The following is a 12,368-nucleotide window of genomic DNA, read 5'->3' on the forward strand; positions in this document are numbered from 1 at the left end:
AAATTTGGTCTCTCTGAACTCTCATGGTATACTGAGTACAACAAATGCTGCTGTTTTAATGACTAGCACCTTAGTATTTTAGAGACCATTCAGCAATGTTAACCATTCAACAGCAACAAGATCAGGCATAAATATGATCAGACTATTTCATGTTCAACCAATATATTTTGATATGCTAATGACCACTAATAAGATTAGCAGTAATCAGATTAAACCTTTAGGTGGAGAAATGGGCATTAATAAAGGTATAATAACTTGCTGAAAGTATAGCAATTTCAAAAAGTCATTTAATCTTTTCATTTTTTCAGAAATATGTACTTTCTACTTTTTGAGTTTTTGCTTAGCATTGAATTTGTGTGTGCGTGTGTGTGTTTCTCACATTGCAAATGGGAATAATGTGAGGAGAAAAATTTTCAGGTATAGCTCGTTTGAAGAGTAGAAGATAACTGAGGTCTTTTTTTTTTTTTTTTCTTTCTGAGACAGAGTCTCGCTCTGTCGCCCAGGCCGGAGTACAGCGGTGCAATCTCAGCTTACTGCAGCCTCCACCTCCTGGGTTCAAGTAACTCTCCTCCCTCAGCCTCCTGAGTAGCTAGGATTACAAGCATGCATCAACACGCCTGGCTAATTTTTGAGTTTTTAGTAGAGATGGGGTTTCACCATGTTGGCCAGGCTGGTCTTGAACTCCTGACCTCGTAATCAGCCCGCCTCTGCCTCCCAAAGTGCTGGGATTGCAGGTATGAGCCACCTCGCCTGGCTGATAACTGAGGTCTTAAAAAAACTCAGTACATTTTAATCTATATAGTTTGCTGACTTTTTTGTTGTTAAAAAGCCTATTATATACATAATACAACACTGTTTGAGTATTTGTATACCTATATAAGATAAAAAAATTTACATTATATTGTGCTATATATTGTTAGCCTCACAGGAAAGTCTGAAGGTTAACCTTAACTTCCTAAATATTGGAGCTATAAGTGGGCCTTTGCTGGGAGTAATTGCCTCTACTGCCCAAAGTAATTTATAGATTCAGTGCTATTCCCATTCAACTATCATCGGCATTCTTTTTTATTTTAACATAATTTGATATGAAGAATTATTAACTAAGTATACATTTGCTAACTATTTTTGTATTTTTTGGGAAATCTTTTGGTAATATTATTATTATTATTATTTTTGATAGAGATGGGATTTTGCTATGTTGCCCAGGCTAGCCTCAAACTCCTGGCTCAAGAGATCCACCCACCCTGGCCTCCCAAAATGCTCGGATTAGCGGCTTGAGCCACCATGCCCAGCCACTAATTTTGTTTAAAATGAAACAAACAAACAAAAATGACTCTTGAGTGTCAGAAACGTAGCAAGTGCAGATACCACCCATAAGGCGGGGTGGGGGATGTAAAGTAGGCGTGCAGTGGTAAGAGATTGGAATCATTAAAATTTGCATGCTTGGAGGAGGGGCCGATGGTACAGCTGAAATTTAGACATTTGAGTAGGAGGTTTTGCCCAGCTGATGTTGGTGTCTCTGAACTCCGAGGAAAAGCCTCGTGGATTTAGAACCCAGGACTCTGGGGAGGGGAGCCAGCTGGCTAGTGCTGATGTCTCAGGAAATGTGATGAGGCTTGTTCTGCTAGAGCTGAAAAACTGCAAACTGTTTTTGGCTGCTGCCATGGGAAAGAACTGCTGCTGCCGGGTTGAAGGAGTGTTACTGGGGTAATGCTCTCAGGATCAGGAAGCCAACAGGAGGAAGTCCATTCTTCCTTCCTTGAAGTCAGCCTCTAGCTCCTGTTCTTGGCATAGCCTAACAGGGAGCCAACTGGTGGAACAGAAATGTGGTTTTCAGGGTCTCAGCAACACAAAGCCAAGTGCAGAAGGCTTGGCTTAATAACTGGAACAGAGAGCAAAGGAAACCAGGGACTAGGGTTTTTACAGTATAAAATGACATGATTTTACAGCAGCTTATATACCAATGTCAATATTAATTAAAAAGCAAGTTTTGCATAACAACCAAAAATAGAGAAGACAAGTCAAAACCCATGCATGAGAACATTAAAAACAATTAGTGAACTGAATTATGTACAATCATACAAATGGAGAAATAACACAGATAAAAGCCTTTCAGTAAGTTACAGTAGGATTAGATTGTAAAATCAGGCGTAGCATTTTAAACATTTATATTATTAGAGCAGCTTTAGTTTTACAGAAAAACCGAAGTGCAGAGAGTTCCCATTACATCCTCCCCTTCCCCCGCCCCTGCAAACTCCCTTATCATTAACATCTTGCATTGGTATGGTATATTTGTTCCAAATGATGATCCAATGTTAATAGATTTTTATTAAAAAGTTCCATAGCTTACATTAGGACTCACTCTTTGTGTTGTACATTCTGTGGTCTTCGAGCTCTTTACCCCTCTGGTCTTTTTTTAAATAGGCTCTGCTCCAATATGAAGGTTACTTTTAATGATCTTATTTGATGATTTTTTTTTTTAATTTGATGATTTCTGAACTCCATTGTTTGAATGTAGGTATTCCCCAGGGCAGTTTCCTTAGCTTTTCTTCTATTGTATATATTATCTGTCTTGGTGTAACCTCCTTCATTTCCATGTCATTTTCCTAGTTTCCTTATCAGTAAAGTAAGAGATCAAACTAGAAGTTTGATCAAACTGAGTTTTTGATCTCTGATCAAACTGAGGTTTTTCCTGACCCCCAAATTCAGTAATTGGCTATGTCAAATTTGAACCTATCACAGGTTTTCACCAAACTCATCCCTTCTTTTCTCTGTTTCCTCTATATTTTAAAGCTATCAGTGGTCTTATTGGTTGCCCGGACTCAAAATCTCCATGTAACTTTTGGCTCTATTGTCTGTCCGTTTGCTCTTTCCATTCCTGTTGCCATATTGCCTGTCTTTGTTCCCTTCTTGCCGCACAGCAAGAGCTCCTGCTTCCTGAGGTCCTGTGACTTTTGGAGAGAGGGTTAAGTGGAGCTGTACTGGAAATGGTTCTCTGTGAGTAACAATCTAGCTGCTTGTTATTGCTGGTAGGAAGGAAACAGGACGTAATTCAGAGAGACCTGTTCCGTTAGTGCAAAAAGAGAATAATTGCTTATTTCTTCTTTCTTCTGCTATCATATTAAATGTTTTGTAAATGTGTGTGTGTGTGTGTGTTTTTTTTTTCCAGCATAATGGGAGTGTTGAGTAACAAGTGTGGCTTTCAGCTCCAGTATCAAATGATTTTTTCAATATGGCTCCTGGCATTCAGTCCTCAAATGTGTGAACACCTGCGGCGCTATAATATCATTCCAGTTCTGTCTGATATCCTTCAGGAGTCTGTCAAAGAGAAAGTAACGAGAATCATTCTTGCAGCATTTCGTGTAAGTATTTTATGTTGGTTTGTGTGTATGTGAGGCATTTTTGACTGCAGTATATTTGAGTTTTTACCAGGTGGGAAACAGTTACTTGTTCTTCTAGTGGTTATGAAACCATAGATTCTTGGTGAATATAGAGTAAAATATCACTAATTTGTATTTATGGTGTGGGCAGTGGGATAGGTGAGAGGAAACCATCTAAGTGAATGAAATATGTGAGTTATATAGTATGCTTGTAGGGAAATGCAGTTAGATTATGTTCAGGTGGAGGAAGTCCTTTTCTGCTGCAGTGTATTCCAAGAGACTGTTCTTGAAGGAGTTTCTCTCTTATGGAGCATGTATTTTAGTATGGAATTGTGTTTCAGGTTCTGCACCTACTGACTGGAGTACATTTTTGAGGCAACTATAAAAATCTATCATTATTTAAACAGTAAACTTTTTAGGATATTAGATTTGTCAGTTATCTAAGTCATCTTCCTTTGAACAGATGAGGAAGTTGAGGACAAGAGAAAGCCTAGCTAGAATCGAAATCCTAGGTTGCCAGGCGGTTTTAATACTTCATATTGCTAATTGGCTACCGAGAGCCAGTATATTTGCTGTGCCCATTGTCTACTGATAATTTTGTTGGTTACTTTAGATGGGCTTCTGTGGGATGGCTTGGTTGAAGTAATCTAAGAATGCTATTCAAGGTTAGTAATAGTGGACATGTCCCATATAGTGCCTACCGTCTGCCATACTTTGTTCTAAGATCTTTCCATTTAACTCATTTAATGCTCACCAGAGCTCTGTAACTTAACAGTTACCGTTGTTACTGTTAACGTATAGGTGTCATTGCTATACATTGGGAATACTGAGGCATAGAGGTCACATTGCTGATAGGTAGCAGACTTGCAAATCCAGAATGTTGGCTGTAGCATCTGTGCTTTTAACCATTTTTGTTCTTATACTTTCTTTAAAAAACAAGTAAAAAATAAAAAGTGGGGCTGGGTGTGGTGGTTCATGCCTGTAATTCCAGCACTTTGGGAGGCCGAGGCAGGCGGATCATGAGGTCAGGAGATCGAGAGCATCCTGGCCAACATGGTGAAACCCCGTCTCTACTAAAAACACAAAAATTAGCTGGGCATGGTGGCGCGTGCCTGTAATCCCAGCTGCTCAGGAGGCTGAGGCAGGAGAATTGCTTGAACCAGGGAATCAGAGGTTGCAGTGAGCTGAGATCGTGCCACTGCACTCCAGCCTGGGTGACAGAGTGAGACTCCGTCTCAAAAAAAATAAAATAAAATGAAAATAAAAAGTGGTACACATGTATTGCAAAAATTTAAATAATGTAAATATCACATTTGCCAAATATAATTACTAGCATCTTTCGGATGTTTCTAAGCACAGAGATAAATAAATAGATGTGTAATTTTGTTTTATATTTAGAAATAAAAATGACATGTTATACTTGTCTATAACTTTATTCTTAATATATAGTGAATATGTTTTCATTTCTGTATATGTGGATATTCAGTATTTTTTTAATGGCTATTTTCCACTGTGTTGGTGTAAAGCTGTGTATTTAACCAGTGCTCTATTGATGGCCATGTGGTGGTGTTTCTAGTTTCTTTTACATATGTTTGCCCACTTTGATGAATATTTCTTTTGGATTTAGTTCTGGAGATGGAACTGCTGGGTCAAAAGAATGTGTTTTTATACTTTTTCATTTTTATTTTTTTAAGACAGTCTCACTGTGTTGCCCAAGCTGGAGTGCAGTGGTGCAATCTCGGCTCACCGCAACCTCCACCTCCTGGATTCAAGCATTTCTCGTGCCTCAGGCTCCTGAGTAGCTGGGATCACAGGCATGCACCACCATGTTCAACTAATTTTTATGTTTTTAGTAGAGACAGAGTTTTACTATGTTTCCCAGGCTGGTCTCGAACTCCTGACCTCAGGTGATCCACCTGCCTCGGCCTCCCAAAGTGCCAAGATTACAGGCATGAGCCACTGCACCCCACCTTTTTTTTTTGAGACAAGATTTTTACTCTGTCACCCAGGCTGGAGTAGAGTGGCGTGATCATAGCTCACTGCAACCTCGGACTCCTGAGCTTGAGGGATACTCCTGCCTCAGCCTCCCAAGTAGCTGGGACTGTAGATACATGCCACTGAGCTTGGCTAATTTAAAAAATAAAATCTTTTGTAGAGAAGGGATCTTGCTTCGTTGCCCAAGATGATGATGAACTGCTGGGCTCAAGCAGTCCTCCTCCCTCAGCCTTCCAAAAATTGTGGGATTATAGGTGTTAGCCACAGCACCTGGCCTACACTTTTGATAGATAATATCATACAGTTTTCAAAAATGTGCAGATTTACATTTCCATCAGCTATATATTGGGAGTGCATATTTTTCTGCTCACTATGATTTAATATTACCCTTTTAATTTTTACAAAATCTTGGTTGGAAAACTAAATCATTGTTTTAAATTTGCATTCCGTTAATAATGAATGAGGCTGAGCATCTTTTAATATTATTGGCCATTTATATTCTTTCTATAAATTGCTTATTCATAGCATTTGTCACCTTCCAAATTTTAAAATTTGATGTGCAGGAACTCTTTTCTAGATGTCTGTAGTTAATAACAGCTAATGTCTACTGAACGCTTATTCTGTGTCAGGCGCTGTCCTAATTACTTTAAATGTATTCCATATATACTTGTCCCAGGAACTCCATTTAGTGGTCACTAGGACACGAGAGGTTAAGTAATTTGCCAGAATAGCTAGGAAGTGGCAGAGCAGGAATTTAAACTCAGGCAATATGATGCATGCTTTTAACCATCATGCTAATCTGTCTTTGATGCAGAGAATAATAATTGTTAAAATTTATTAAGTAATTTTTATGCATTGCCTTATTTAAACTTCATGATTACCCAATAAGTTCTATTACTATTTTTATTTTATTGATAAGGAAACCAAGACTCGGAGATAATTCCTCAGTAAGTGAAAGGATTGGAATTTCACTGAGATCTTCCCAGCTCCAAAGCTGTCCTCTTAACCACCCTGCCATCTCCTTTTTTTCTTGTCTTGTTGCGTTTTCTCAGGAACCTTAAGACTGGCATTATAAAGGGGGAAACGTGGAAAGGAAAACCAAAGCTAACATCAGGGGAAGATTTCTTTGCTTAAAATACCAGCTGGATGTGTTGAGCCCCGTGTATTTCCTGGCTGCCTGCAAGGGCTGAGTGAGTGAGTGATGGCATGGAGGAGTGGTGCTCAGTGTGGATTCTGGGAGACTGTACAGTGAGATCCAGGTGTGGCCTGCTGGGTGTGATAATCATTGACCAGCTATTGACTAGGTGTTGGGCTAGGCATTAGATTTTCTTTCGATTATGTTTATTTATGAAAGTAACACTCTTTTTCCTATAAAAATCATTCTGTGGTCCTTGAAGTTCACTCTTGAGAAACAGGCAAATGCGGAGCCTCCTTGCTTCTCTCCCTCCCCATGGTGCCTCTGCTCTTCGTATTTCCTGCACACACTGTCCACATGAGTTGTCACAGTAAATTTCAGTCCAGCTAAAATAATAATCAGTTCTTAAGTCATTAAGGTTGTATTAATGAGGCTTTACTTTGAAGTATTTTAGTAGGTAAACTGAATGTATTTTTTTCTTCTACTCAAGTGCTTCATTATCCATATTCTTATTTATTTAAAGTAAAAAATTCCAGAAATGGAGTCTTTTGCCAGTCTCTCCTAAATCACAAAACAGTTGTGGATTCCATGTATGTGCCAGGGGCTATGCTAATTATTAGGGGACACAGATGACCAAGATAGAGCTGGACATCGAAGGTCTTATGGTTTGGTGAAGACAGTCGACATGAATAAGCACTGCCAGTGCAATGCAGTGATGAGTGACCAAGGGAGGAAAGGCAGTAGAAGAGAGACGGACAGCCAGAGGAGAGGGGTATGAGGAGGAGACAGGGCCCGAGGGGCCTTTTGAAAGGGAGTGTGAGGAGAAGAGAGAGCTCAAGGGGCCTTTTGAACCAGGAATAGTTATCTTGGAAGTGCAATGGTGGGGAGAGGTTGAATGTTAACAAGTGAAGAAAGAATCTTCTAGAATCATCAGTAATTTGTTCTTGTAGGATTTGTTACTCCTTTCCCTGACCCAGGTGAATTCTGAGAGAGTAAATACAGCATATGAATCTGGCTCTTGAAGATGCAATCCTGGGATTTGTGGCTGTTTACTTTCTGAAGGCACAGACTTGTTCTGTGAATGGATCTTTTGCCCCTACCACTCTGGGCATAGAACTAGTGGGGCCAACATGAATATTTCAGTCATCCTGGTTATCACCTGACACTAACTTGCGTTCACACTCGTGGGCATCACTCACCAAGCATGGCACCTTCAAATAAGACCCTTCGTCAGATCTACTTTTAGCACTTTATTCTGTACTCTCCTGCTCTGAGGGAACATGGAATAATATCTGATTCCTCTTTTAAATTTGTTCACTGTGGCACAATAGATATTGCATCTTTTCAATTCAATAAATTTGTTCTCTGAGGGCTTAATGCTCCTTCTGTTCCATTTGTCTTAGTTTTGAGTTTCTCCCTTGTCTTTCCTTTTTTTAATTCTACAGTTGTCACAGGAGCCTTTATTTTGTCAAAATGTTCTACTGTAAATTAAGCATCTACCATTTGCAAAAATAGAGCTAGTTTGATCTTTTACTGTTATAAAAATAATATGGTTTATAGTTAAAAAGATACGATAGAAAAATATTAAGTAAAATTGTAAATTACCCACAATATCACTCCCACATATGGAGCCCCCTTGATGTTTTAAAACCTGCAGTTTATCTCTGTTCCTTTACTACATACAACTAGGCTTCAACTCTGGGTGAATTGCAGTAGGCACTGAATAGCTGAAGGAGTCTTTGAAATCTCATCTCTTCATGATTTGGGTGGATCATGCTTGACGTTCCTCACTACAAAGTCTGTATGCACTCAGGCCTGTAGTGAGTGTCCTGGCATGTGCAGTGGCAGTCAGGTTCTCTGGGCTCTTGGGCTGGCCTCCAGGCTTTTGGCCAAGTTGCTTAGCCTCTCCGTGCTTTAGTTTTTTTCATGTGTCCTGTGAGAGTAATATCATCTCTCCTACATCTGTTACTTTGTTGATGCTCACATGATAATACCCTTTGAAAAATATGTGCTAAATGAACCTTTGGCACCTAATAGACCCTCAGTAAATATTTGTGACTATAAAGGGCTGGTCGTGGGTTGGTTGTTGGCACCAGGGCTACAGCAGTCATGGTGAACTTACTTCAGGTTATGTGAACACTGGGTTCACATAGTTGTCTCTGTGGGGTTTGTCTTTGGATGTTACCTAGACAGAAAGAATAGTGGAAAGCCTTTTGGAATGAAAGTGTGTTATTTATAAGGAAATTGCGATCCAATGAAAAAGTTACCTGGAAGTAAAGACTGGCCCAGTTACTGAATGTTCACATTTTAAAAATTAAGAGAGAAGTAAAAACATGTTTACTTAATCTGATGAGCGTATCACAGAAAGCAAGACTAGAGAGAGAGGGTCCCTATTTTCTGTTAGTGCATGGACTTTTGTCTAAATTGGAAGCTGTTAATAAACTTGGTACTGAAAGCTTTTTTCAGAAAAGGAGATAGATTTTATAATTGCTAAACTGTTAGGAAAGATGGTAACCTTTGACTCAATGTCTTTGCAATTAGATTATCTTAGAAAGATGAATTATTATTGTTTTTATTATCTTTTGTGTGACTTTCACTGATGGGCAATGGAAAGGTCAGCTGTTTCCTAAGTAGTTAATGTGGCATTTACCTCTACGTGTTCTTTTCTGTATGTTATATATTTTTTGAAGTTAAAATATCTATTTTTCAAATTGTTAAAGATTGTAAAAATTTATAATTATTTCTTGTTATAGGCTTTTGATAATTCATTAATAACTTGTCCATTTAAGGTGAAATAGAGGTGTGGGGAAGAGCTGTAATAGAAGTTGGGGTCTTATTTTAGCTGTCCTGTTTTTTCAAAGAATATTCTTTCCCTTATATCTTTTTCTCTCAGTTTCAAGAGACTACATGACTTATTATTTAGAAAATACTTTAAGTACTGCAAGTTTCTATGAAAAACCAGGTACTAATAATTTTTTTTCTTTTTGAGACAGAGTCTTGCTGTATTGCCCAGGCTAGAGTGCAGTGACATGATCTTGGCTCACTGCCACCTCTTGCCTCCCGGGTTCAAGCAATTCTCCTGCCTCAGCCCTCCGGAGTAGCTGGGACTACAGGCATGTGCCACCACACCCACCTAATTTTTGTATTTTTGATAGAGACGGGGTTTCGTCATGTTGGCCAGGCTGGTCTCAAACTCCTGACCTCAAGTGATCTGCCCGCCTCGGCCTCCCAAAGTGCTGGGATTACAGGCATGAGCCACTGCACCTGGTCCAGGTACTACTTTTTAATAGTGAGCTGAGATTTAATCTAAAGCCCAGCAAAAGCTGCTTTAATCATTATATGATATTCTATCTAAGCTTCCCACATACCCTACTTTTTTGTCCCCACTTAGTTCCTCCTCCCCTCCATTATTTTTCATTTTGAATCATTAGTTAAAATAAAAGGTTATTGGAAGCACATATCTAATACTGTAATATCACAGAAGAGAGATGTTAGTTGATATTAATTGAATCCTGCCTTTAAGTTCTTCTTTCTCCTTTTCTCTTCCATTTTTCCTCTTGTATTTATTCATCTATCAGTGCATCAAATGTTTATTGAAGACCAATATGTGTAAGGCAATTTGTTGGTTACTGAGTGTGTGGAAAGATGCATAAGATAGAATACTTTTTCGTGGAACCTTTGCATTTTGTTTAAACCTTTGTTTTGCTAGAGTAACTTGATGAAGTCACTGTGTTTACGATATACAAAGCTCAAAAAGTCACCATAAGTGTAGAGCCAGACTGAGATTCCTAAGTTTTTTTCTTTTGACCTCATTTGGGAGCTTTCTGAATTAATTATGCACTTTTATGGAAATTTGAGAAATAGAGTAGAGTAGCTCTTTCGTAATGGTGCAGTAGAAGGATAGACAGGAGTCTCTCTGGAGTGCGTAGACCTAGGTGTGAATTCCAGCACTTGATTGTTTAGTGTTGGGAGAGTGGCTTGAACTCCCAGAGCTAGTTTCTTTATGGTGAAAGGTGGTAGATGGTACTTAACTCATTTAAACTCATTTAAACATTCGGTAAGGAATCCATGAAATAACAGTTAAAGTGTCTGCAATAGTAAATATACAATATGTATTAATTCCCTGCCTTTTTTCTCCATAAAATCATGGAATAATAACATTTTCCTCTTTATCTCTGTAAGTTGGATTTTTGCTAAGTTAATATTAAGCCCAGGTAAAGATCTAGTGCTGTTTTGTTTGCTTTAAAAGAGACAGCATGAATATGTTACTAACATTTAGAAAGATTTCAAAATCTTATTTAAACTATATTTATAATTTCAAATTTTTACCTATAATGCATAGAATTTAATAATTTATGGGCTTCTATTGTCTAATTTGGGGTTTCAGAATATTTAAAATAGACCCAATCCAATGGCAGAAACACTAGTTTTTTTTAGATTCTCATACGCTAAATTTTTTTTTTTTTTTTTTTTTTTGAGACGGAGTCTCACTGTGTCGCCCAGGCTGGAGTACAGTGGCCGGATCTCAGCTCACTGCAAGCTCCGCCTCCTGGGTTTACGCCATTCTCCTGCCTCAGCCTCCCGAGTAGCTGGGACTACAGGCGCCTGCCACCTCGCCCGGCTAGTTTTTTGTATTTTTTAGTAGAGACAGGGTTTCACCATATTAGCCAGGATGGTCTCGATCTCCTGACCTCGTGATCCACCTGTCTCAGCCTCCCAAAGTGCTGGGATTACAGGCTTGAGCCACCGCGCCCGGCCCTCGTACGCTAAATTTGGGGTAATGCAATCATTATGTAAATATGCTAAGAGCAGAAAGAAGAACATCTTTAGACATCCACAATTTTGATATGCACAGTGGAACTAAAATTGAGCCATTCATAAAGATATAGTGAAGCCATTTGATTTATACCATCAAACTGATTTTAAAAATGATGATTTTTAAAGTAATTTTCAAGTTCCTATAACCTTTAAAAAAGATTTTACTGATGAGGTTATTTGAAGATAGTACAGACACATCCTAAAACTTAGGGAAATATTTTTTTGTGGGAAGCTTTAGAAAGCTTGCTGAGCTACTGTGAGCTGAACAAATCTAGCAGCTGCAAATGATTATTATTATTTTTCCATTTGGCTGGATGAATTTTATTTTTGAAAATGTCCATCTCACTTATTCATAGTACATGCTGAACTCCAGGTCTCTGCATATATTACTGCTGTTGGTTAAATTGATTTGTCAGTCTTTAGGTCCTAAAATAAATTAGGATGTTTTGGGGCTGTGACTGATAAAGACATTGAAGATCATCTTTGTTGCCTGGAGTTTTACATCTGTATGTTGTGCATTTGATTTCTCTTTTGGGCTCTGCTTAGTCAAAAGCCTACATTATATGTCAGATAAAGTGAATCATATTTTTACAGTGATATGCTTTTCATCAGAAAGGCTTAAGAATTACAGCCAAATTAGATAGATTAATCATGATGTTTAATTCACATCTACACATGTATACTCACTAGTCATAAACATGCACACACATGTACATGCATTTTTCCATGCAGGCAGTTCATAGTAATAACTCTTTCAAAGAGGCTAGCTCTAGGCTGAGTGTGTGGGGCTGTTCTGTCCACGGCTATGGCATGGAAGTATTGCCGGGAAGAAATTTTATTCTGGAGTCTGTCCCTTATCCCCTGTTTCAGGAATTCTGCCTCAACCTCTTTGCCTAACCTCTATCTTGCTTAGTAGATACTAGGTTTGGATGAGGTCTCGTAAGACTGAGACTTTTTAAATTTTGAGGTGAGTCCTTTAATACAGCATTTTTTTAAAGTGTGGTCCACATTATCAGTGCAGTGCAGTGAACTGTTTTTTA

At 38.6% G+C, this 12,368-nt stretch overlaps 1 protein-coding gene across 2 annotated transcripts in view; it reads left to right on the forward strand.

The window, feature by feature from the left end:
- Positions 1–12,368, forward strand: part of ATP6V1H (ATPase H+ transporting V1 subunit H) — a 120,640-nt gene that overhangs the window by 53,254 nt on the left and 55,018 nt on the right. For both annotated transcript variants that reach the window (XM_050801791.1, XM_050801792.1), the window contains one exon: positions 3,170–3,362. In XM_050801791.1, the coding sequence (XP_050657748.1) occupies positions 3,170–3,362 (193 nt within the window). The remainder of the gene's footprint in view (positions 1–3,169; positions 3,363–12,368) is intronic.

This window comes from Macaca thibetana, chromosome 8 (genome assembly GCF_024542745.1).
Source record: "Macaca thibetana thibetana isolate TM-01 chromosome 8, ASM2454274v1, whole genome shotgun sequence".
NCBI classification, from domain to species: domain Eukaryota; kingdom Metazoa; phylum Chordata; class Mammalia; order Primates; family Cercopithecidae; genus Macaca; species Macaca thibetana.